General features: G+C 37.3%; 1 protein-coding gene and 1 non-coding gene across 3 annotated transcripts in view; both read right to left on the bottom strand.

Annotated features, from left to right (window-relative positions):
* The window catches only part of Sel1l2 (SEL1L2 adaptor subunit of SYVN1 ubiquitin ligase), a 49,084-nt gene that overhangs the window by 9,126 nt on the left and 12,949 nt on the right, over positions 1-27,009 (bottom strand). Inside the window, exons 3-15 of one of the 2 annotated variants that reach the window (XM_046433862.2) lie at positions 26,131-26,184; positions 25,620-25,679; positions 25,455-25,536; positions 23,989-24,143; positions 23,289-23,345; positions 16,090-16,158; positions 14,971-15,048; positions 9,783-9,845; positions 9,147-9,234; positions 6,909-7,057; positions 5,537-5,702; positions 5,356-5,430; positions 1,145-1,317 (exon numbers count right to left, since the gene is read on the bottom strand). In XM_046433862.2, coding sequence (XP_046289818.2) covers positions 1,145-1,317; positions 5,356-5,430; positions 5,537-5,702; positions 6,909-7,057; positions 9,147-9,234; positions 9,783-9,845; positions 14,971-15,048; positions 16,090-16,158; positions 23,289-23,345; positions 23,989-24,143; positions 25,455-25,536; positions 25,620-25,679; positions 26,131-26,184 — 1,269 coding nt within the window. The remainder of the gene's footprint in view (positions 1-1,144; positions 1,318-5,355; positions 5,431-5,536; positions 5,703-6,908; positions 7,058-9,146; positions 9,235-9,782; positions 9,846-14,970; positions 15,049-16,089; positions 16,159-23,288; positions 23,346-23,988; positions 24,144-25,454; positions 25,537-25,619; positions 25,680-26,130; positions 26,185-27,009) is intronic. The other variant, XM_058575658.1, reaches the window with a different exon arrangement.
* On the bottom strand, positions 11,676-11,779 carry LOC124086019 (small nucleolar RNA U13). The gene has a single exon (XR_006849691.1). It is a non-coding gene; the product is annotated as a small nucleolar RNA U13 (small nucleolar RNA).

Here is a 27,009-nt window from a genome sequence, read left to right as displayed (position 1 = left end):
AAGGTAGGCTGCAGGGGAAAACAGACAGCAGGAATCTGTTCTGCTGGATAATCAGTACCTGCATCAGAAGCTTTGGCTGCAGTGTGCACTGTCTTAGTAGTTCTCAGATAGGAAATTCCCTACTACTCAATTATTAGCACTATTGGAAGAAAGAAGAGCATTTAAAAAGCCAATAATCTCCACATTGTATGATTCTAGAAAAGCATCCAGGAGTATAAATCCTGAAGAGAAATGTATACTTGAACGCTAAGAATGATTCAGTATAGGGCCCAAAAAACTTGGGATTATACAGGCCTATTTGGTTGAAATTCTGGCTCCACCACTGATGAACTCTGCTAGGTTGGCCAAATGATCTAACCACTGTACTGTGGTTTCCTGATTCATATAGTGAGGACAGTTATAGGGCTTACCTCATCAAGTGGCTGTGTGATTTAAAAGGCAGTGTACATAACACATCTAACCCAGTACCTGACTATTACTATCATTATTGACATTTAACACACCTTTCTCACCCTGTCAACCTCAGTGCCATCTTCTGAGTAATTATACTTGCTGACTAAAGGATTTGTCCAATAACACCATGTAATGTTAGCTCCCTTTCCTTATGAATATACTTCAAGTCAAATGTAGTCTTTCCTAAGAAGATGGAAAGCCATTCTCTTGGGACTTTTTATACTGCCCAGTGCTGTATCATGGAACTGTGGGTGCTTCAAAAGACATTTCTGGATTAATGCCACCTCAGTCTTCAGCTCTTATCTCATTCTGCTTTGTCTTTGTTACTGAAAGTTTGAGTGTTGGTGGAAATTTCAGTGGAAAATGGCCTGAAAGTGGAAAGAAATAGAGGCAGGGGTCCCACTAGAAAAAGTATGTGCTGGAAAAAGTAGAAACCTATGAATCAAATTGGCCTAGACTATACTTCTCCTATTCATTCATTATGTCCTTAGCATAAATGGAGAAAATAATATAATTTTCATAGAGTTCATAGTAGAGTAAGTAATATGTGTTGGCACATGGGAGAAACTCAGCAAATGCTAAGTCTTTGCCTTTCTTCCTCTAAACTGAAGACATGAATGAAATTCAAAACATTTTTAAATGTTTCCTTCCCACACAGCTGTCTTTACTAGGCTCAAATCAATGCAATTACCTTTGCAATACCTAAGCCATGTTCATACATATAGGCCAGATTGAACATGGCTTGTGCACTCTGATATTTGTCAGCTGCAATGCTGTAATGTGTGGCTGCTGTTTCATAATCTTTCTTCGTCCCGTAGCCATAGTAATGGTAATCTCCAATTTTTATTCTAGCGAATGCGTTGCCTAGTGGAAACATAAGAAAGATAACAATCATAACTCAAATGGTTCATGTGTAATTCCCAGTAAGTTAACCTAATGATCCTTGAAAATAACACACACACACACACACACACACACATACACACATTCAGAACCCCAGAATCAGTGTTAGATATAGTTTATAAAATAAAAAATATATCACTTGATGCTAGTTGTCTTCATTGTAGGAAAAGATTCATGGTATAGTATAAGTGTTCTTAAAAAAATATATTACAAATTTTACCTTTTAAATTCATTTTTTTTGTAGGTAGCTCAACTCTCAACCCCACCCCTTCCATTCCTAGTCTCCATTCCTGAAGACCTACTTTTCTATATCACTGGTTTCTTCCTCTGTACCATATCAACCGCATTGGCCATTTGAACATGCTCTGGTATCTTCTAGAAATAAAAATAAATATGCTCTTCTGCTCCTCTTTATGATCGACATTTTCAAAAGTGTGTTCTATACCCACTATCTCCAGACCTTCACCTCCCATGTACTCTTCAACACATTTCAATCTGACCTTTGCCCCTTACACAATGAAAGGGCTATTTTCAAGATGGTTGGTGACTTCCATGCAACTAAATCTCTGACTTCATCTTACTGGACCTCCAAGCAGCATTGGAGCCACAGAACACAACTGCCCAAGAGCTTTCCTTTCTTGGCATCAATGATATGGCCTTCATTTGATTTCTCTCCACCTCATAGATCTTCCCTTTTCAAACTCTTGCCCAACTCCTTCTTCCCAGTTTCTAGATATTAGCATGTCAAGAACTTGCTCCTATTTCTCTCTCTTCTTTTCTCTCCCCCACCCGCTCTCCTTTATCTCAATTCTTTCTCTAAGAGACCTTATCTAGTCCCCTGGTCATCTATATATTAGCTATTTCTGAATTTTTATCTATGTCTTTCCGGGGCCCAGACTCTTATATGTAATTCCTTCTGATTGCTTGGATCTTAAACTTAAGATGTCTGCAGAGATTTCCTAAAATTTTTCTTCCCATAATACTAGCATCATCATTGTTCACACTATAAAATCTAGGGAAATCATTCATACTTTCTCTTTTTACCTCAACTCCATCATCCAATTTGCAAGTCCTGTTGGTTCTACCTCTACAACACACATCTCTTGACATCTCCTCACCATCTAGTTTAAGACTGGAATACTAGAATAGACTTCAAACATTTTTATGTCTCCATATTTCAATCCATTCTCCATACAGAGTGATCTTTTTAAAATGCAAAATTAAGTCACATTATTTTTCTGTTTAAAATCCCCAGTGGCTTCATTTTCTTCTTGGAATAATATCCAGCTCTTTACCTGACCTATGAATCATACCTAACATGTCTCTTACCTCCCTGACTCACCTCACTGCAATGTCACTAGGAGTCTAGAAAGTTCTAGACTTCTGGCCTTAATAGTCATTCAAACACAACAAAACTCCTCCGCCTCAGGGTCCCTCAAGTCCCTCTGCCTAGTGTGTCTGAAATTCTTCCAATTCTTCACATGGCTGTGTTTTTGTCATTTGATTCTCAGCACAAGGCCACTTCCCTACCTAGTGGCTTTCTCTGACTACCTTCCTAATACAACCCCTCAGCCCCCACCCCAATAGTAAACTATCCCATCTCCATGCTTTTATATCCTTCACAATACATATCTTTGTTATCATATTTGTTTCCTAGTTTATTTTCTTTCTCCCTCATGAGGGCAGTAACTCTATGAAGGCAAAACTAAAGTTATCTCAGAACCTGGAATGGTATAAATTTTCATGGAATGAATGAGTAGAAATGGTAGAAAATGTTTTAGAAAATGCCTTCCTCAGGGGTTAAGTAATTTAGGATACTGCTCTCCAACAAACACGAATATGTCAAGGAGAAAAGAGCCACATTTTCAGAAATGCTATCTCAGTCTTTTGAAGACCACGGTAGGAATGACTCCTAAATGGGGTGGGGTCCTTATTTCTATTCTCCAGAAGAACATTAACTAAAAAGATGAGGGAAAACGCACCTTTGACATTCATCTCAGCTGCAGCAATCCTTTGCATAGTCAGTCTAGGCTTACTCAGAAAAAAGAGGAAGTCGCCTTTATGGTATAGTCTGAGGTGTTTCATTAAGTGATCCAGGAGTCCTTTCAAAATTTCTCCCCATTTTCCTTTGGGGGTATAAATTTCGTTTAATCTTGTATAATCCCATTAAAATGTAAATATCTTTAAGAGAGCCAACTTTAGTTCTCTCAGAGTCCAGCTAATGTTATAAAATTTCTTAAAAGTGACAAAGACATGAGTTATCAGGGTTTGCTCGCCATATGCTTCAAAATGTATAGGCAACTGGGAGTAAGTCCTTTTGGGAATGGTACCAGGAAAGAATCCTAGAAAGGCCTGGAGAGGTAGGAGGTCCATAGAAGCCTAAAGAGAAATGCACTCCATCTCTAATTTTGTCCCAAACTGCCCTTCTTTGTTATAACCACAAAGGGTGCAGACTCTCCTGTGCATTTTCAAGCTTTACAAGCTCCAAGCAGGATCCCAGAAGTCTGAGATTGCAAGGCAGTGAACAAGCTGATTCTCAGAGGATTCAGCTCCACCTTAATGAGCAGGACCTACCAGGGGCATGTGGTGATTCTGACAGGCTCCTGGGGGGATCTGTTGACAGTAGAGGGATTTCTATTTTGGTTTCACAGTTACAAGGTGGTGACTGAGTCCTGATGGCTCAGTGCCCTCTTCACATGAAACAACTGCTAAAAGAAGCACCACTAGTGACTAATTGGAAAATTTCATTATTAGATTTCCTAACCCCCAAGTGAGACACTCACAGCCACATCTTCAGGGACATTTAATGCCTGACCTCTCTGTGACACATAATTCATTTTAGAGGCCTGACTTTTTTATACTGGGGAATTTGTTTAATATTAATGTCCCCTCATTTTCAGTATCTCTCTTCCTTGGTCCAATTCACACCATTTCCTATCTTGGAATAAACCTGCATTTGTTGCAACTGAACTGATTTGCCATGGCTGAGAGGTTGCTAGTGTTGTTTTCCCACTCTAAATAAGGTCTTTATTGCATTTTAGAAAGCAAAGGCTTTTTAAGAAAGGGAATTTCTCTCTAAAATTGCACTGATGGCTTGCTGCTGTGCTACTGGCTCAACTAGATCTGAAAAGGCACAACTGTGACTTTTTCCTCTGCCTCATATTAGCATCAGCTGAGAATCATTTTTTATCCTATTCATTTCCTGTTAAAAGGGATGATTTGGTCTTAGCATGATAGGATTTTAAGAAATTTAATTGGAAGCAAAATTGCTCTCTATTGTAAGAGTTCTCCCCACATTTAATGCCAATTGTGACAGCTTTATAATATTGCTCTAGTTTTAATAGTATAATTTTAGGAAAAAAATGCCACAGTGATGCAAATGCCTCCTGTCAAGGCTTTTCCCACCAATGGTATTTTATATTCTTTACTACATGGAAAACCAATAAGTGGGAGGGACATGAGAATTCCAGATAAGGGAAAAGGATTTTCCCACTCATTTCTGCTTTTTTTGTTTGCTTGTTTGGTTTTTGGTTCAAATGTGTTAATGGTTATAGTAAATATCTGAGTTTTATAGTAATCATCAATGTGATATTTTAGAAGAGAAATCAAATGAGTCTCAGATACATGACTAATTTTGCCTACAAACTCACAAAGGCATAGGTCACATCCCTGATTAGTCCAGTAAACAACTCGGCAAATGAGTGACTGAAGCCAGACTAAGAAAAATGTTTTCTTGAGTAAAATTATCATGTTTCAAACAACTGCTCTGGTGCCATGGAGACAGAGCTATAAAAAAAAAATAATTCCTAGGGTTTGCAAAACCAAGGGACTTTGAGAATAATGAAGAAAATAAATTCCTGAAAATGACCTCTAACATCAGTATAGTTCAAATGTCACCTACTTGATAGTCTGCATGCCCAAAAACATTGCTGAAGCAAATCAGATGAATAATAGTGGACAGGGAGAAGGTATTTTCTTATTTTTATCTAGGTTTTATACCTTGAATGGCAGCTCGATTCCATAGAAGAAGTGCCATTGGATACATCTTCTCTTTTTCAAGAATTTTAGCCTTTTCTAGAAAAAAAAAAAAAGACATTCCATTAAGAAGGCTTAAAATGCCTCTGTAGTAAAGTCATACATGCATATGTATGATTAGAGAATTTTAACTTATCTTTCTTACTAGATTCCAAAATGAATGCTGAATTGCTTTGAGCTACTTCATACCCCATTTCTGCAAGCAGTGCATACTGAACAAGAGAAGAATCTATATCACCATCCTTATAGGCAAAGTAAGCTGTCAGGAATTTCTCAGCCCAGTGGCCTAGTTCACAGACACCTTTATAAAGCTGTATGTGGGAAAAGAAATCAAGCAGACTAGTTAGCCAGTATATTTCATCCCAGGAAAATGATAATGAAATTTGTGTTCAGCTTCCACTGGCTGATCAGGCAAGAATTTTAAGCCTGATGCATGGTTTTTGCAAATTATTTAGAGTGAAGAGTTAATACTTTTTACAGGCACAAAAAATTACAAGTGTGTGTGTGTGTGTGTGTGTGTGTGTGTTGGTTTTTTGTTTTTGTTTTTTTGTCTTGAGAGAAACTTCCTCAAGCTTACTTTAAATTTGCATAATAAGCTTTCCTGGCGGGAGGCTATTTGGCAGGACAAGAATGTACTGAGTTCAGGGTTGTTTGTTTGTTTGTTTGTTTGTTCTTTAAAGGGCCTTTGTGGGTACTGCTGCTCTGCTTGGGCAAGTTACAAGGCCACAGCTGAAGTGAAAAGGAGAGAATGAAGGGAATACAGTGCCTCAGGGTATAGGTGACATAACTGCGAGGGAGGTGTGCAAAGCTCTACAGGGACAAATGTCAACGTAGCTGAATAGCCCTTATGTAACCAAAAGAGGTTAGCCATACATAATTCATTAGGAAGTTGGCAAAGGAGCAAATCTAAAGATAGATTATTAGCTGGCAGCTTTTGAAATGAGTTTCAGAGGGACCAGATTGCAACATGGAGGTATTTATACTGTTGCAGCAGACATATTTAATAAATCAATGAAGGGCAATAGGTCCTAAAAGCATTCTTTTGAAAAGTCCATTACTGGCTCAGGCTTAAATAATCCACTCTCTCAATTGTCATCCAAATCATCAAACACCTAAGGACCTGGCTTTCTGGGAAAAAATGGGCTACATTTTCTAGGATAAATCAAGCCTTTCGTTTCCCAAGTAGCAATTCCCAATCCCACTAGAAGTGCCAAATTACCCTGGTGATTTGATTGAAGGCTGAAACAGAACTCCTTAACTAAATTCTGAGGCGAGCTCTGAACGTGATGAAAAGCCATATGCAAAAGAGGAGAGATCATTTCTCTTTCTCCCTTTCCCAATCCAAGTTACATCACTGTTTTTTCTCTCTGGCAAATGTCAGTGTTCACAATGTCAATGCGAAGAAAAGAGGTAATTCCCATAAAAATAAAAAGCGCCCACAATTTAAGGACAGTATCCCCTCTCCAGTATCCCCGTGTGCGAAATGATAAGAACTTGAAAAACAGACCAGTATTTACCTCCACGGCAGTTCTGCAGGATCTTAATACTCCTGTTCCTGTTGCATACATCTCAGCAAGATAATAAATGGCAAGGGGCTGCCCGCTCTGGGATGCCAAGTAAAAATATTTGAAGGCAAGTTTGTAATCCTTCCATACTCCAGAGCCAGCTGAAAATTAAAACTGTTTTGAGATATTCCCTATTTTTTTTTACGTTATAATCTATGACTATAATAGTCATAGTGATACCTGCTAGCTTAAATAGGCTGGAAAAAGCCAATCAAAAGTCAAATCTACTCTTGGGGCGTGGGGAGCTGATTTAGGATGCAAGAATTTAGAAATGAGTGAACTTGACTTATCAGAAAATTAAGAAAAAGAAGTTTAATCTCATTAAAATATTTCCTCAATATGGTATAACTCATTAATGAGAAGGAGACCAAGTGGTGGTCTCTAAGGAACAGGAGTTTCACCATGATCTACTCACCATCCCTGTCATCTTTCCATGCCAGGATACCATAGTAGCTTACCCAGCCACAATCATGGAGCATAGAGAAGGAAATCCCCAGCTCCAGGAAACCCATCTCTGACCCAACTCATGGTTGGAGCAAGGAGAGGCATTTGGTACTGAAGCAAATGAATCAGAAGATTCCCAGCATTAGAAAATCTTGTCCAGACTCTCCTATTACTCCTCTTTTTGAGTTAGACACACCTGGCATTTTACTTGCAAAAGCTTTCCCTAAATGGTCCTTAAACTTCCTCCCAGCTCTAACATTTCTTGGCCTTTAGAGGCAATGCCATGTAGTGATTAAAAGTAAAAGCTTTGGAGGCACATTGCTTGAATCCTAGCTCCACTAACTGTGTGGTCCTGGACAACATGTCCAACTCAGTTTGTTCATCTATAAACAATGTGCTATGCCCCCCACACCACTACCTGGTGTGTTGAGAGGATTAAATGAGTGAAAGCATAAAAAGATTTAATATACATTAGGATTACTATTACTCTTTCCCTGGGAGCTTTAGGAATGACAGATCCTGACCTGAGGACTTCGAATGACCTATAAGAAAAAGTCCTCAATGCTCTCCCCAATATAGTAAAACAAAAAGAGCCTTTCTGTGAGCTACTTTGGAAAATGTCAGCTGACCTCTTGACCATATTTGACATTTATGATATGGTCAGCTGCATTCTGGTACACCTCTGATATGAAGGACTTGGTGGGGATATGTTCAGTTCTCTTAGTATTTGTCCTGACCACTCTTTCAGCCTCCAGAGAGATTATTACAAACACTCTACCCCAACCTCTCTACCTCTGCTTTCAGAAGACAATTTTTTACCTAGGAAATTATTGAGGAAAACTTCATATTGTCCTTCCTCACTTGCCTCTCTCCCCATCCTCCTGCCCCATATTTACATTGCACCATCCTTTCCTCCCTCCTTCCAGTCTTCAAGGATGAGAAATCCTACTTCTCTATCAAGGTTAATGAGGTGTCCACTGACATGGGCCCAATCAGATCCTAATACCATTAACTTTTCCAGAAACTTTTTTCATCAATTATAATTATGTTTAGGTCTCTCATGCAAAAACAACTTGCTCTTGGTTCTCGTTCCCTTTGTTCTGTAATTCCATCTCTCTTTTACTTTAAAGATGCATTTTTGATAAGAACATTTTAATTCATGTATTTCCTCACCTTCCATTCACACTCTAACCCATTGTCATCTGGCTTCCACCCCAAACAGTCTAATATTCTCACCAAGATTCTCCATATTGCTGCTCATTCATTTACTCTCTATGGAAAGCTCTGCCTCTTTGGCTTTTTTTTAGATCATTTTTCCCCCTGTCCCTCTGACCATGCTGTTTTATTCTTCCTGATGATCTCTCTTCCTCTGCCTAGCCTTTAAAAATGACTTGGAGGATCACCGGATTTCTGACCAGACCTCACTGTGCTTTTCTCCATACTCTCTTTTCCCTTTGTGGTCTCAGATACTTTTAACTCACACCTATTTTGTTGATGCCTCCTAAATCTTTCTCTTCAATTTCAACTTTTCTCGTGAGTTTCATACTTTTGGATATGTGCATTGGCTAACACAAGAACCTCAAATTGATGCCTTTTCTTCAGTCTTCCTCAAATCCCTCTTCAAATTGCTGCCTGACTGTTCCTTCTAAACCACTCACACCAACTATTTGGTTTTTGTTGTAAAAGAAGCAGACTTGCTAATGCATATGTCATTCTATATAAAGCAGCTGTATTTGTAGTACCTACAGTAGTACATGAAGCCTAACTGGAACTGTGCATTGGGCCATCCTTTTTCTGCAGCTTTCTGAAAGTATTTAAGTGCTTCGGCATAATTCTGCAAGATAATTACACTCTATTACTCAAAGCTATATGTATAACTCCATGGTAACAATTGCCTTCCACTTTTTAAAAGAGTGCCATATGGGCTAATTAAAATAGCATCAGAAATGTAATACATTTTATTTTATTATTACATTAGATTCTATTAGGAAATAATTATCTCATTTTCCGTGTAAATTACGTATTTTTCTACATTGTCAGTAGGTTTCCTTAGATGTCAGGAGAAGGTCACTCAAAAGACATGTTAAACTAAGATGACAAATTTCTCTATCAATAAAATCCTCAGGAGACAGATATTTCTAAGGCTATTTAGAATCTATGATTCTAAGATATAATTAAAGTTGCTATTTTTGTCACAAGCTTATTCTCCTACGTCTTTTTGGCAAAGATTCTACTGAATTATTTTTTTCTCTATTATCAAATATAATAATTTGATGAACCAGGTAATAGAGACTAATTCCCATAAATTCATGAATTACCATGAATTTTACCTTATAAATTGCTAGAAATATGTTGAAAATATAATGAAATTATTTAACTTACCACAGGAACTCCTTTTCCATAAAAGTAAAGGAGACCAAGTCCATGAAGACCAATTGCATTGCCCTAGAAGAGTTACAAAAATCTAAGTAAAATCCCAGAAGAATTCATGATAAGGAAAATTACTGCAAAGTCATTTAAAATGTTTGAAATGTACCCAGTAAGAGATTAATCAAGGCAGGTTAATCAGGCAGCTGGCAACTTATTCTGACCCTCTCTAGTTTATCTTTTATACCTTCATAACCCCCTCTGACAAGAAAATAAGAGGGAAAAGAATGTCAAATCCTCACTCCATTCTTTCATCCAATGCTCATTTAGTATTTGTTATGTGTGTGATTCCATAATAGGCATTGGGCAGAAGAAGTAAGAGGTTAAAAATGAATGAACTGTGATCCCTGCCTTGAGGACTTACAGACTTGTGGATTCTGAGCCATATCAGAGGGACGGGTCAGATTTCTAAAAGTCATGTCAAATGTGCTAACTTCTAAAGTGAAATCAATTGAGAGAGTTGTGCTCACCTAGAAGAAGGACATTCAAATGCCTGGAGAGGCTAGGAATTGAAGAGGATTGAATTGTCAGGGTGAAGACATTTGAGTTGGATCTTGAAGGACATACAGGAGCTTTCCAAAAGGGGAAAGTGTATCCAGACAGTTCTTTCCTACTTTGGTCAAAGGAGGTTGCCATAAATAGCCAAATAACATTTTAGAGACTCTGTGGATTTAAATCCAGCCACTACAGATAGTGAAGCATTGTTGGTATATGTTCCTTCATTCAAATTTGACAGCTCATAGTGTCAAACAATGTTTTCTTTTCCACTTGATGCTAAATTAATTACCATTTATTTTCTGATTAATGTCTCTGAGTACATTTAGCACATTTAGTACTAGAAGACAGTGTTCCACAAGCAAGTGTTCAAATATATTGGTATTTAGCATATCAATCCCAGGGGAAGAGTGAACCTTGAAAGTGACTTCCTCAACTAGAAAACTCGCATTTTCTTTCTATCTCCCCTCATGTGCTTCACTCTCAGGTAACTGTGTAAGGAGCCATGGCTTTGCCCCCTGGCTTGCTTTCAGCATATCTATATGTTTGTTTGGCAGGTTTATGATATTTCCTCAGGAACTTAAGTTCTAATAGAAAGCTTTCTGAATTTCTTCTTACCATCTAAATTTGGTTATTATGGATCCAAGCAGAGTGTTCTTTCCATTTCAAAACTGTTTCAAGAATCCAAACTTTGGGCCTATGCATGTAATCAAAGGACCCAGTATTATAAGAGTTCTTAAGGATAATCCATCTGTATTTAAAATAAATGGCATCTCCGTTCTCTTCTTCCCTTTTCTCTCCTGACCATGTCTACCTGTGACTTATCTCTAGGAATCATGGGTTATGCTATTTAAGGAGTATTAAGACTTTATATGATGGGTTTGGCAAAGTCTAGTGAGCCTATCTTCTTCTAATTAACTTCATTTAGATGTTGAGAAAAATGGAAGGGAAGGGGATGAAAATGAGAGAAGGTTAAAAAAAAAAGGGAAAGAAGAAGAAGAAAGTTAGAATAGCTGGAACAAATATTTTTCTTCTTTAGGAGAGTCCCTGGGAAACTGAGGCTCTTTGGACTACTCATCACCTGTTTAATGCCCAGAGTGCTTGTTTAGAACATTCAGGTCAAGGGTAGCCAATTTAGGTATCTGCAGGAGCCATTCTGGTAATGTAAGAAGTATATTAAGCCAGGAGAGAATGGTGGAGTCCAATGCAAACCAGAGTGTGCCTCCCCTGTCCAAAGACAGCAGCAGCTACTCGACCACTCTGATCCAGCCAGTCACACAAAATAGCACTCTTATACAGTCACTCTTGCCATTTTCCAAGAAAATCTGAATGTCCAAATCAATTCTTTTCTCACATCTGATGAGTAATATGCTGGCATCATAACAAATTTTGAGGAAGGCCCATCTCACACAGTAGTGTGAACACTCAATCATCATGCTTATGAATCACAAAAGAATCTCAGTGTCCAAATTTCAATGTGAAATTTATTTGTTTTTCAAACTCCTTCTGGGCCAAATAAAACATATGTGCAGCTAAGCCACCAGAATATACAACTTCCACATTAGCGCTTAGGTTAACTGACAGGAACCTAGGGAGAAGATAGTTCTTTATTAGACAGATATTTAATGAACCCTGGCTATGTCCTTGTTGAGTTGAGGAGATATGGCCTTCGGACAGGAGGACAGAAGCCAGAAGATAGAAAGCTGCAGAATCCCAGCAGTAGAGAATGATTGTGGGGTGAATTAAGAAGGGAAAGATGATGTGAGTCAGCAGGGGTGAGGAGGCTTTCTAAAGAGAAAGAGGATTGAGCTCTATAGGATCTGGAATGGGGGAATCTGGCAAGGGAGTAGGTATGACAAAAGTATGGATATGGGGTTGGGCTGGATATGTTCAGAAGTGTAAGAAGAGTCTAAGGCATATGATCCCATACAGGCTTAATGTCCTATAATTTTTAGATTTTAAATTGTTTTCTACATACATTGTTTTTGTTTTTTAACATTAGTGTTTAAAGTAAATTAGACCAAAGTGGGTATAAAGTCTGTAACTTTATGTCCTGATACTGATATTACTTTCAAAACAAAATTAAGTAGTAGTATGTTTTTTTAAAGTAGTAAAAGGAAAATATGCATGAGAAATCTAACAGATTGTTCACACAGTGACCAAGGAGTATGTGTCTGTATCCACCCAGTGTCATTAAGAATAATTACCTTAAGTACAATTTTATATTTCTTTCATAAAAAAGGAAGCTCAGGTTTTGAATGGGGTGGCACATATCACTGCTAGTTACAAAGCCCTGAATAATTAGGGAACTGACTTAATCTACATACCCAGCTTCCCAGCATTATTCCTTTGGACTGACAAATCAGCATTATTTGCCAGTTTATAGGAGATCTTCCTCAGTTACCTTTTTTTTCTGTCTGCTGTCCCTTGTCCTTCTAATGTAATGGTACTCCAGATGACTGTCTTGCTGAGCAACAATTTCATATAAATTACAAGGGAGAGGAGCAGAGTACTAGCTTTCCCAGTAATTTACACCACAAGAGCAGCAGCTAGAGGTGCTAGTCATATATAAATAGGCTCCTAAGCAGCGTGTAGGCTTTTAAAAACTGAGAACGGTTGAAAATACTCCTCAATTTGAAGACATCTTTATTGCCAGTGTTGCACTACAAAATTCTAAGACAAATAAATGATTCCTACTGTGTGGTGGATAGAAAGTTTATAAAGGCCATTTGCCAAAATTAGGTTGATGGTTGTTGGGATGAGGACATTCTTTAGGTATTAAAGGGTCAGAATCATTAACTAATTTTTTACTTGACCGATAACAGCTTCCTGGTGCTAAGTACCAGGACAAAGGTTTTGATAGCAAGTGATGTATATCACAGTCATCACTCAGTATGAAGCAGTTTGGTTCCAGGACCCCCAGAAATACCAAGATCCACAGGTGCTCAAGTCCATTATGTAAAATGACATAGTAATTGTGTATAACCTATGTACCTTCTCCTCTATACTTTAAATCACCTCTAAATTATTTTTAATATATTTCTTTTAGTTGTTGATGGAACTTTACTTTTATTTATGTATATGTGGTGCTGATAATCGAACCCAGTGCCTCACACACGCCAGGCAAGCGCTCTTCCACTGAGCTACAACTCCAGCCCTTTAAATTATTTTTAATATCATGCTATGTAAATAGGTGCTGCACTGTATTATTTAAGGAATGACAAGAAAAAATAAGTCTGTACAAGTTCATTCACTATAAATGCAATTTGTTATGGTTCGGGCATAAGGTGTCCCCCAAAAACTCCTGTTAATGCAGGAATATTCAGAAGTGAAGTGATTAGATTATGCGAGCTGTAAACTAATCAATAAGTCCATACTAATTTGAATGGACTGACTGGGTGGTAACTGTAGGCAGGTAGGGCTAGGCTGGAGTAGGTGGGTTACTGGGGGAGTGCCCTGGAAGGGTTCATTTCCCTTATGGCCTCTTCCCCTCTTTCTGCTTTCTGACCCCCCATCATGAGCTGAGCAGTTTTCCTCCACTGGGCCCTTCCCCCATGATGTGCTGCCTCCACTGGGCCCTTCCCCCATGTTGGGCTGCCTCACCTTGGGCCCAGAGCAATGCAGTCAGCCATCTATGAGCTGAGACCTCTGATCTGTGAGCCCCAAATTTTCCACTTCTAAGTTGTTCTTGTTAGATATTTTGGTCATAGGGATGTAAAAGCTAACTAAAACACAGTTTTGTTTTGTTTTGATACATGGTTGTTGGAATCCATGGGTATACAACCTGGTATACACAGGGCCAACTGTTACACCATTTCTGTATTCCCTCATAGTTCCAATCCATTCTACCTTGGTTATATTTCTAAGTTCAGTCTACCTAACTGGTCTCAAACCTCAAAAGATAATAACTGATTCACAGCACTTACTATGTGCCAAGAGCACTGCTTTAAGTATTTTGATACGAGGTGTGTGTGTGTGCACATGCACTCACGTGTACGCGCACGCAAGTCTTAAATTCTGATGACAATGTTATCCAGAAAATTTTTTTATTTGCTATTTTTGGGATAGTGAGGCACAAAAAGTTTAAATAGGTTAGTCACAGTCACAAAGTAGGTTGCAGGGCTGACATTCAAGTCAGGAATTCTGTCTCCATTACCATGTTCTTGATCTCCTTGCCCTGACCACCTTCCTGACAACCTTCTTCCTGGGCCAGGAAGAGCTCTGGCTATTGGGTGAGATATGACAGGAGAAAACTGGATATTCCCTGGTTTTCTTCATCCTGAACTTACTGCAGTTATTGACTGAGCTACCCCTTCCTCTCTCTCCATCTTTTTCATTTCCTGTTCTTGAGCTAGAAAGCATCACCTACTACAGAGAGGAAAAGAAAGCAGAACTTTTGTTTGGGTTTTTGCTAGCCCCAAGGAGGGCAGCACAAGTCACTCTCCTTTTTGTTTACCAATAAGACAAATGGTGTCTTCTCCACACAACCCATCTTTTATTATCAAACCCACTCATTTCTCTAAGACACAAAGCTTCCAGACCCATTATCTGGGCTTGGGACTTCAAAGTCACCTCTTGGGCATCAGTCTATATACTAACAAAAGCCAATTAAATTTTATGTGTTTATAGCAGTAATTTGAGGACCTACCTTACTGGCTGCCATGGAAAAGTATTTAAAGGCAGTAGCATTATTTTGAGGTGCAGCAGCATTCCCCTCTAAGTACATCTAGGAAAAAAGTAGAAGAGGGTGTAAAAAACAAAAGAATTTCAGGGTGATATAAATATTTTTGAACTAAATAAAGTTAATGATTGCACAACATTGTGAATATAGTAAATACTACTGAATTGTACACTTTGAAAGTTAATTTTAAGCTAATTGAATTTTGCCTTAATTTAAAACATAAAACAAAAAAGACTAAAGATACCATCTACTACATATATTCCAAAGTGACCTTGCCCAAGGGCAAAAAAAATGGACCTTATTTGTGTTTTCTCATGTTTCTTGCATCTTAATTACTGTAAGTAGCCTTTCTGGAAACAGGGCACTTATCCTCTTGGTTACTAATGCAAATTGGCTGCAGGGAGCCAAGGGCATCACTGGGGAGGTGGGAGGGAGTGGTCTTTGAAGAGGGAGAACACTTCTCTCTAGAAAAATCCTCTACAAAGCCTGCTTAGCAGTCATAGGGGACTCCCAGCAGAGGTGGCATAAGGATAGACTTTGGTTAGTGCAGAACTGGGTCTCATTTCAAGGGTGGGAGAAACCTGATAGGGCTGAGGCTGGGAATGTTCCTAGTCTCAGAGGAACCCCAAGCCAGCTTCATTTTCAGGCTATTCCTGCTGCCTCAGATAAAGGTGGATGGAGCTTCCTCCCAACCTGTCAACTCAAGAAAACCACCTTCAAGTTGCATCTGAATAGCCCTCAGCTGCTTCCATGAAAGAGGTGGCAGTTCTGTCACCCTACACTAAGTTCATTTAACTGGTACCATTCATTTCTTAGGCTGCTTGCTTGTTTGTTTTTTCAGTGCTCCGGATCAAATCCAGGGCTTATGAATGCTGGGTAAGCTCTCTATCACTGAGCTACACCTTGAAGTCTCTTTTAAATTTTTTCTTGAGACAAGTTCTCCCAAGTTGCTCAGTCTGGTCTCGAACTTGTGATTCTCCTGCCTCAGTTTCCCAAGTAGCTGGAATCACTGGTGGGTGCCACCAGACCTGGCCATTTCTTAGATTTTTAAGAAATGAAAAATATCGACCAACTTGAAGCATGTACCTTTCCTATAAATGCCATGGCATTTGCACTCCCGGCCTTTGCTGCCTTTAAGAAGTAGTATAATGCTTTCTGGAGAGAAAAGGAACAGTATTATTTCCAGTCACAAATAAATCTTACGCAGTGTCCTTTTGAACCATGCTTTATTTATTCAATATGCATTCAAAAATATCTAAAATGGCCACTTTTTTTCAGGGCACGATTCCAAGTGCTATTTCAGGCATAAAGAGGAGAGGGAGAATATATATCTCAGAATATATATATATGAGAATATTTATATACATACATATATATATTCTGAAGAGTGGGAGATATATCACATATATATGTATGATTATATATATTTATCTCACATATATAATTTTAGAAGCTGAAGATTCATTTCTCACATTTGGGAAGGCATGATAGGCATGTGGCTTGTAAGGAAGAGATAAATCCCAGTTATAGAGCTAAATAGTTCATTATTTTTAAAAATATAGGCGTTTATGTTAACACTGTGTACTTATTTTATAAGACAGTTTGTACTACAGTTAGCAGAATCCTAATGTTTTTAAGATAAAATAAAACCAGACATACCTGGCTGCCTGCTGAGACTAGGTCTTTCTGCAGAGGTAAGCTTCAAGGCAATCTCTTCTAAATCAAATTAAAGGGGGCGAGCAAAGCCTCTGATTTTTGTCTAGGTCATGACATTCAATGAAACACTCAGTCTAGAACACATAGGGCTGCACTTGTCCCTTGCTACCACATTCTCTAGGCCTCGTCCTGACCTCCTAGAAAATCCTTTCAGAAGAAACCACATGAAGTAATAAAAGAGATCAGCCCCAGGAACGAGACATAAAAACACTTTCCAAAGTGACTTATTAGGACACAATTCTTCTGTTCTTTGACAGGTCTTGACTGGGTTGATGTGTAAGAATGTTCCTTCCCAAAAAGAAGAGAATGTTTGAGGAAGAAATGCAGGCAATTTTTTTTTTTTTTTTGGTACTGGGGATTGAACTCAAGGGTACTCAACCACTGAACCACATCCCCAGCCCTATTTTGTATTTTATTTAGAGACAGGGTCTCAGTGAGTTGCTTAGTGCCTCCAAGTTGCTGAGGCTGAGCCTCCCAAGCCGCTGGGATTACAGTCGTGTGCCAGTGCGCCTAGCCAGGCAGAACTTTATACAAAAACTTGCTCTAGACACGTTGCCAACTTATTTGAGAGCCACACCCTTGTTACTAAAATCAGTCTGCTTTGTGGACATACATACACACGCCACTTTTGCTGAATCTCATTGTATCATGGATCCATTCATCCATCCATCTCCATTTATACATCTTCATTTATACTTTTTCAAAAACTTGATTGAAATCTGATATATGCATGGTGGTATGTTATGGATTATAGGTGATTCATATATCAATGTAAGGACCATGTTTTCTCCCTGACAATGATGCTGAGAAGAAAAAAATATATGTTAATAGCAATACAGGTGTAGGTGATAGATGAGATCAAAGGAATGCCATAAAGAATTAGAAAGGTGTAGAGTAACAGATAATAGAAATTATACCTAATTTTCTAATACGGGTTTACAAACCATTTCTTTCCTGATCTTTACAATATCACCATGAAGCAGGTTATTAATATCTGATACTATTTTATGGCACCTAGAATCATGTGGCTAGTACTGGAGTCCCATAACCTGCCTGAATAAAATTCCCATTATTTGGCACCCTGCCTCTATGGTATAAAGCAATAAAGCAAAAATGATTAAGTTGGAGATGAGTCACCAATACAGAGGTCATTACAGGCTAGGGAAATGTCAGGGGCCAGGGAATGGTGATAGGAACCAAGCTGTGTCCGTAAAATAGAATAGTAGGAAAATGGAAAGAGTAGGGAAATTTTTAAAAGTAGGAAATAAAAATAGCATAGCTGAAATAGAACATCCAAATCTAAAAGTTGTAAAAGTTAGAAGGGGCCTTATTTAGCCTTGAATACCAGGCTTTTATTTTATTTGGCAAAATGCAGAAGTTATTGGAAATTTGTGAGCATTAGGGAATTGTAAAGCTAAAACATTTGTTATAATCCAAGTGTCAATTGGATGGGAGAAAGTTATAGTAATGTATGATTTGCCAAATTAGAGAATATTAATATAAAAAAGATACTTCTTATGACTATCTCTATGGGCCAGACCTGAATATGTCCCCAGATAAGTGCATAATTTATTCAAGTCCCATTATCTCCATGTTTTGGTTTCCTCATTTAGATTCTGCTCCTCTGTACTCTCAGGGCACCCTGCCCTGTCTCTACCATGACATTCATCTACTGATTTAATGTCTTTGTCTCACTGAATGTTGGATCCTCCATACTTAGCATAGTGTCTGCAATATGTTAAGCACTCAGAAAATATTTTAAGAGTGAGTGAATGAATAAATGTTTATGAATCTCTAAAACGAAGGAGCTGGACTTTAATCTTGATGGGTCCTTCCAGCTCAAGTATTATGAGGCAGTGAAATTATTTTCAAAGTCCAGTTTAGTAATTTGGCTCTCAATTGTCTCAATTGAACTCTCAATAGAGAGTTCTAAAAAAAGTTTCATTCTGGGAAAACAGATTTGAACTTCTAAAAGAAAATACTATAGTCCCCAGAAGCAAATAAAACTGGGATTTCCTCCACCCTTCAATATTGTGTTCCCAGAAAGATCAAAAGTTGAATTTTTCTCATATACTGCTCACTGTCATGGCTTTCTTGGAATTTCAATTATCTGTTCTTTTAAAATTTACTTGCCCTTAAAGGTGTTACTTCCATTATGTAAAAATGTACTAGATACCATGTCAAAGTTCCATGCAAGCAATTTTGATGGGTATATATGTGCCAATATGAGTTCTTGATCTTAAAGAGTTTAGATCAGGTATTTTGTATCCATCCATCCATCCATCCACCCATCCATCCTTCACATATTTACTGAACACCTATCATCATGTTTTAGTAATTCTAAGTTATACCTCTCCCCCTATCTCATTTTAATCAGGACACTTCTACCAATAGCATATTATAATTTATTTTGGCAGTTTTTTCTTTCTCAGTAGAACATAAAATAATGGTGTGTCTTACAATTGATGGTATCTTAGATTGAAAGATAATAAATTCTTAGGTGGGCTGGGGATGTGGCTCAAGCGGTAGTGCGCTCGCCTGGCATGCACGGGACGCTGGGTTCGATCCTCAGCACCACATACAAATAAAATAAAGATGTTGTGTCCACCGAAAACTAAAAAATAAATATTAAAAATTCTCTCTCTTCTCTCTTTAAAATAAATAAATAAATAAATAATTTGGTTGAAAGATAATTATGTTAAGTGATGTTTTAGTATTTGAACTCATGTCTTGATGTATTTATTTTATTGGTGCATTATAATTATACATAAGATTTATTATATCATAGTTGTACATGCACATAATATAATTAGATTAATCTCATTCTTCAGCATCTTCCTTTTCCCTTTCCTCCTTCCTCCCCTGATTCACTTGCTCTATTCCACTGATCTCCCATCTATTATTTTTACGGTTTTGTTTTGTTTTTTTGGGTTTTTTTTTTTTTGTAGTGGGGATTGAAATCAGGGCACTCAACCACTAAGCCACATCCCCAGCCCTATTTTATATTTTATTTAGAGACAAGGTCTCACTGAGTTGCTTAGCACCTCGCTTTCGCTAAAGCTGGCTTTGAATTCTTGATCCTTCCACCTCCTGAGCTGTTGGGATTACAGGCATGTGCCATTGCACCTGGCTTTTTATTGTTATTTTAATTAATGTGTTATAATTAAGTCAGTCTATCTATCTATCTGTCTATGATTCATTGTAGTATATTCATATAGAGACATTGTATAATTTGGTACTTTTCATATCCCAGTACTTCCCTTTAAGACTCATGTCTTTAAAAAAAATGAGTATGATTTTTCATTTGCTCTAAGAAAATCCATAGTTTAATCAGTTTATAACATTTCCCCTAGAAAGAAGTGACAAGAAAATGTATTTTTCTAAAAACATTTTGAACACTTCTTTTATCCCAACCTCTGTAAATCATCCTGAAATGGGATGATATTAGCTTTTTTTTTTTTTTTTTAAGTGAATGGCAGGGTAAATAAAACATTTTTCCTTAAATATTTGATGTTATTCCTTTGCCAGGTTTAATTTAATTATGCTTTATCTTCTTTAATAATATGCAATCAAAAACCCTGATTTTCTAATCCAATTCATCTGAACTTGTGGATCCATTTGCATTTAGGAATGCAAATGACATTAAAATTTATGTGTAGAAAAATTAAAGATAATGTAATCAAGAATTTCATATACAATACTTTCCAATAACTAAGAATTTGGTCAGGAGAAGGGTAAAAATGTTGCCTATGTTGACCACTCATAAGAGAGGTTTATTTAACCAAAGTGAGAAAAGTCGGGGAAAGGCAAGGTAATTATTTCCAGGTATTTTCATATTGACTAAGCAGTAAACTTGGGCTTTGCACTTACAAAGAGCCTTTAACTAATAATTTCTTTGGTGTACTAAAACAGCATACTGACTCAAATGGTGGTTTGCAGGTGAAAAGGAACATATAATGTTTAGCATTTAAGCATCTTAAGTGCAGCAGGCACTATTCTAAGGACATAGTAAAAAAGACAAGAACGTTTATTGCATTGTGGGGACATAGATAATAATAAAAAATCAGTACAACTCAAGGAGTTATTTGTGTTATGAGGAAAATTAACAACTGTGGTAAGATAAGTGATAGAAAAATAGGTCAATCAAAATTTTCTCTGAGGAGATAAAACTTGAGGATGAGAATCCTGGCATAGTTTAAAGCTGCCTTTCAGAAATGAGGTTTATACTTTTATCTTCCCTCTCCCTTATGATTCTCCCCTGTCCCTCCAAGTTGATTCTGGTGCCACTAAATTATGGGAACTTTGAAAACTGACAACAATACTTTGCTACTCTGCCCTCTAAGAGAAGTCCACTTCCCTGTCCCTTCAATCTTGCTCAGATGAGTTCTCATCTGAGGTGTCAGGAGACTTTTGCTCTTGGTTTTTTAGAAATTTTGACTGCCATGTAAAAAGCTAGGATCAGAGGGCTGGAGAAAGAAACCACTTGAAGAGAGGCTCTAGCCAATCTAGGTATAACAGATAAAACCAATATAAACCAGGTACCTCCAGCTAATACTCTAGCTAACTACAGATACATGAGCAAGTTCAGCTAAGATTAGCCAAGCCTGGCCCAGACCAGTATTGTTAAACCAAGCATAGCCAAAATCACTGGCCTCTCCAGATCATGAATTAAGTAAATGACTGTTGTTTTAAGCCACCTAATTTTGGAGTGTTTTTTTTTTCATGCAGATTAAGATAACTGATACATAAACCTCTCAGTCTTAAGGTTTGAGATTTTAACTGGAGCCTCCTATCAAGTTCAGATTTATTAGGTTGAGGAAAGAAGAAAAGACCAGCCTGAGTTGACCCAGAGAGTGACAGCCTGAGCCACTAGAATAGTTCTTGAATATAATTTGCCTTCTTGGGATGTCTGAATTGGAAGCAAGAAGCCCAACCCAAGATAAAGGAATCTTTGAGATCATGTTATTCCTTCTTGCTTTGTAAACAGAGAAACAGATGATAGAGGATTCCTTTTGGGGGGCTTAGGTCATAAGGATATAAAGTTTAACAGGAAGAGCATAGGTTTGGAATGCTTAAGGTCTGAGTTCAAATTCTGCATAAACAACCTTACATTCCAGCTGTGAGCCTTGAAGCAATTGTCTCTACAGCTTCAGGTCCTCATTTGTAAAACATATAAGACATCCTCTGTGAAAAAGCCTTACTAAGTGCCTGGTGATGACCAGCTGCTGGGCTGTTGCCACTACAGCCCTGGAATCCTTCAGTGCTGGCCCTGGGCTTATACTTCACTCTCACCTGAGGTGGCTTCAGCTCACATCTGGATGTTCATGGCTTGTTAGGGTTGACTGGAAGTACATAACTTTATAGGGTTTATTGTGCTGTACAAAATTGGTGTGGCATCCTTATGGTTGAGGTATGGGTGACTTGACACCCACAGTTCATGTTTTTGGAAAATGAGAAACTCTTCCCAGTTATGCATCCTGTGATTAACATGAGAAACTCATTGCAGGTTGGAATCTGATATTGGAGTAATATTATGAATTCAGAACTTTCCATCTAAGAAGCTAAAAGCTTATTTATGATTAGAATTTTAGAAATCTGAAAACCTTCAATTGAACTATCTTGGAATTTAAATGCTAATTTAAATTGCTATGTATTGTATCACATTTTATGAAATTAAATTTGATATTTACCTGATGCTTATTGTACCTTATATAAAATACAAAATATAGTATCAAAGACATTCATAAAATACCAATATAAAGTGAAATGGAAAATAATAACAGATCCTTTTTTATGTAACAGCCTTATAAAGGAGTAATTTTCATCACTTAGCCATTGAGATTATGTTGAATAGTTTGTGTTCCTTTGAGACAATGAGTGCATAGCTCCCATAAAAATGACAAGGGCTATAAAATCATCTTTTCAAAAGAATTCCAATTATTTTCCTAGGTCTTTGATATGATTAGGGCTTTGAAACCGCAATCATAATACAGACAAAAACTTCTCCTGTACTCTGGCATCTTACTGAGGATGATCCTGTGCAGGTCAAGTTTATTTGCTTTTCTTTTTCTTCCTCTACTCTAAATTTGAGTGGTTAATTAATCCTCTAACCTCATTAGGATAAGGTAAGTTTATGCAAAATGATTTAAAGGAGTTTTGCAAATTTACAGATGTTTAACATATTTTTAATTATATTAAAAGCAGTGAGTCCTCGGATTAAACCAAAGAGGGATGAGTGTGGTCCTCAGGCTTTTCAGCAGGAACTTCCCTGGTGGACTTTCTGCAGAATTGCTAACCATAGTCCAACAGTTCTGTTGTAGCATGGATACCTCCCCAAATGCTCCTCAGAAGTTCCTACCCCTTTGTACTTCAAAGCAGCTAGGAAAACACTCCCTGTGGTGAACTTTGTTCTTCCACAGAAGCTAGCAAGCAGATCTGACTAAGGAAACAGCAGGGGTGCTTTCCTTAGCAATTCTTCCACCTTTCTTTCTTCCCCTTTAACTGTTGCACCAGCCTCCTTCATCACTATCCTCCCCACCCCATATGACTGAATTTTGAGATTGACTTACATAGTAATCCTGATCTAGACCTTTCCTCCCAATTAGATGTAATTGTCCAAGAGATACCTAGGAATAATGAATTTTAAAAATGATTAAGCAGTAATATTAATTTAGATAAAAGAAAACATTGGTGATTTTACTACAGCATGTTGATTCAGTTTGATGCAGTAGACATGTTTTGAAAGAAGCAGGGAAACATTCCAGACTCTATCTTATACTGGGTAATTGGTTGCTCTTGGGCATATGGCTTCCTCAAGTGGCAGGAAGCCTGGTAGCTGGTGTACAGCAATGCCCAGACACATGAACCTAGGTTCCTTTATTCTTGGCTCGCAAAGGTCACACAAATGCTGTTCCATTCCCAGAGACAGAATGCTCCTGGATCCTTGTAGGAATTCATTTGTATTAAAACCAACATTGGATGGTGCTTTTTTTTTTTTCTTCTATAATTAAAATCTAGGGTTTTTTTAAAAAGAATTTTTTCAGAAAGAAATGAAAAAAAATTTTTGCTATTACTATGGCAACTAGCTCTTCAATAGACCAAAAGAACTTCAAATGACAGGAGACAAAATAGGAGTAGGGCAAAGAGGGGAGGGTGTCTCTTTCCATTCCCATTCAGGATAGGGCACTGTTAACCCCCCTAGCACTCAGAGGAAACCAAGTCCCTCTCATTTGCATGTTCTAAGAATTCAGTCTCATCTGTATACATTACTTGTATCTGAACATCTCCTCTTTCTGCCAAAAATTTATAGTATTGGTATATGTCCCAATCCAATATCTCACTGTTAGAACTCAGATTTTCAGGTCTCTCAGTTAGTCTCACTTTTTCCACTGGAATACCTTCACTTTTTTCCAAATTGTCAGCAACTGTGAATAGAAACAAGCCAGAGAACAGCTAGAAAACTCAGGCTGCAAGAGATAACAGTCAACTTAGAAGAAACAGTGTTAGGTTTATACTGCTTAAATTGTACAGAAATCTGATCTTTTGACAGAAAGGAAAGATTCATGGGAAACAAAAATTTGCTGAATTTTATTTGGTTCAGAGAAATGTGAAAGAAACCTAGTTTTTCTTTGCAACCCTGTAAATATTGTTAACATATATCAGATGCTCCTGAACATGTTGGCCAAGGGTGATCAAGCAAGAGATTTTAGAAGCAAACAACTGACCCCATCTATAACTCTGATATTTCTAGGACTGAAGTATAGAAATAATAACTTCTCCTTAATTATTTCTTACAGATAGTCTGAAAATAATATAAATGTGTTTGAATACACCTAACAAATTGTGCAGTTCAAAATATATACACAGAGATTCCCATTTTATTAAGCATATGAAATGATCTTGTTATACACAGCATCTTGAATTTAAAAAGAGTTTTTTTCTCTTTCTTTTCTCAGATCCCAATATTTCCAAAGGTATATATTTAGATGTCATTCTGATTACAGAAATCAACCAAATGGACTTCACATTATTCACTTCTTGGAAGACTTATATTTAAAAAACTCTATTATGTAAGCAACTTCAGTGATGTTGCAAGATGAAATGTCCCAAACAACTTTCAAAGTGATTCTAGAAACACAGCCTCATGCTCTATATTTTTTTCTTTTTGTAGACAAAAGGGCAATAGAATAATGAGTACCTGAATTGTTCTCAAGTGCAGTGATAGATATCTCTAATGTATGCATCTTACATTCATTTCATTAAGAACTTTTAACAAGCCATTTCATATTTTACATGTTAGATTTAGGGGAACTGCTTAATATTTATTAGTGCTACACTCAAATTCTTGGTTTAAGAAATGAATATCACAAGAACAAGACAAAAATATTTGGGGATTTATGTACTAACAAAAATAAAAGAGAAGCACAATCATTTAAACTTTTTGAAAAATATTAAGGGAACAGAAACTCCATACTGTATTACATGAATTGCATTATAGCAGATGTTAAAAGCATAGGTCTTTAATATTTTCATATGTTTATGTCAACTGGTATTTATTTATTAATTTAATTTTAATTCCTTGGCAAGTATGATTTGGTTTGTCGTTCGTTTTTTTGTAGTGTTGGATACTGAACACAGGCTTTTGCACAAGCTAGGCAAACACTCTATGAACCACTGAGCTACACCCCCCAGTCCCAAGTCTGTTTATCTTAAAATAAATTATTAAAATTACTCACTATAATCTGCCACTTTCTTGTAATGATTTAGGGCAACTTCACAATTCTGTAGAACATTGATTCCTGACAAATATCTGTACCCCTAAAACACAAGCATGTATATTCTTAATTAATGCTATTTTTATAATATACCTACTTTGGCCCGAGAATATTTCATTTACAAACCAAAATCATCTGGGACATCATGCTTCCTCCAGCACTTCCAAAAGTATAATATATGAGAGCCTAAAAATAAATAAATTAAATAAAGTAAAAAATAAATAAATAAAATAAAAATATATTAGTTTTCTAAATTTGTAATTCAAACAAACCATTGCTTTTTTACTTCTACCCATAATGAACCTTGAGCCATTTCAAAATAAATTCCAATTTTTCACTCTGTTTTATTGAGATGGTTACCATCTTTGGGGAGTTATCAGGCTGAGGAGCCTGTGAAAAGGGCAGTACATATGATATTTCATCACCCCAAAATCCCTATAAAGTAGATATTACCTACCTACATGGAAGAACCAAAAATATAAGACTTTAAGAAATTTATGGTAGAAGAATGCTTAATTTCTGTTGAGTGGTGCTTCCAACCATCACAGTAGAGTGAGCCCCTTTATTTAAAGAATAGATTCTATTCAATGCCTCTTTTAAAGAAATCAGTTTTGCTTTAGAAAAAAAATAACTTTACCTTGGCTTGATCATATTCCATTCCTATTCCATAAGAAGACAAAAATCCTAATGCCTAAAGTGAAAAAGGAAAAAAATGAAATTCAACGAATCAATTTATTTCACAATTCCATCTATATTGATAAGGCACACTTAAAACACCTGCTCCATAAGAGCATAAGTTGTAATATTTTTTTCTTATGCCATAACAAAGTGTAAGACTGTAAGATTTTGGAAAAGGTCACAGTAGTGAGAGGATTGTAAAATATATGTGAATATAAGTTAATTCTTACTGTACTTTAGAAAAGATCATAATAATCAAACCAGTGGTCTTGCCCTGTGCAGTAGCACATACCTATAATCCAGCAGCTTGGGCAGCTGAAGCAGGAGGATCACAGGTTCAGAGCCAACCTCAGCAACTTGGCAAGACTCTGAGCAACTTAGCAAGACCCTGCCTCAAAATAAAATATAAAAGCTGGCACAGTGGCACACGCTTGTAATTCCAGCAGTTTAGTTCAGGAGGCTGAGACAGGAGAATCATGAGTTCAAAGCCAGCCTCTGCAAAGGTGAGGAACTAAGTAACTCAGTGAGACCCTGTCTCTATTAAATAAAGACAAAATAGAGTTGGGGATGTGGGTCAGTGGTCAAGTGCCCCTGAGTTCAATCTCCAGTACCAAAAAATAAAATAAAATATAAAAAAGGGCTGGGGAGGGGCTGGAGCTGGGGCTCAGCAGTAGCGCACTTGCCTGGTGTGAGTGAGGCACTGGCTTTGATTCCCAGCACTACTTGTAAATAAATAAAATAAAAGTCTATCAGCAACTAAAAAAATACATATTTTTTATAGATATATGGACCTTATTTTACTCATCTATTTATATGTGGTGCTAAGAATTGAACCCAG

This window comes from Marmota monax, unplaced genomic scaffold (genome assembly GCF_021218885.2).
Source record: "Marmota monax isolate L192 unplaced genomic scaffold, Marmota_monax_Labrador192_F-V1.1 WCK01_AAM20220418_F8-fsc00014, whole genome shotgun sequence".
Classification (NCBI taxonomy): Eukaryota; Metazoa; Chordata; class Mammalia; order Rodentia; family Sciuridae; genus Marmota; species Marmota monax.
This window is presented reverse-complemented; position numbering and strand designations above follow the sequence as displayed.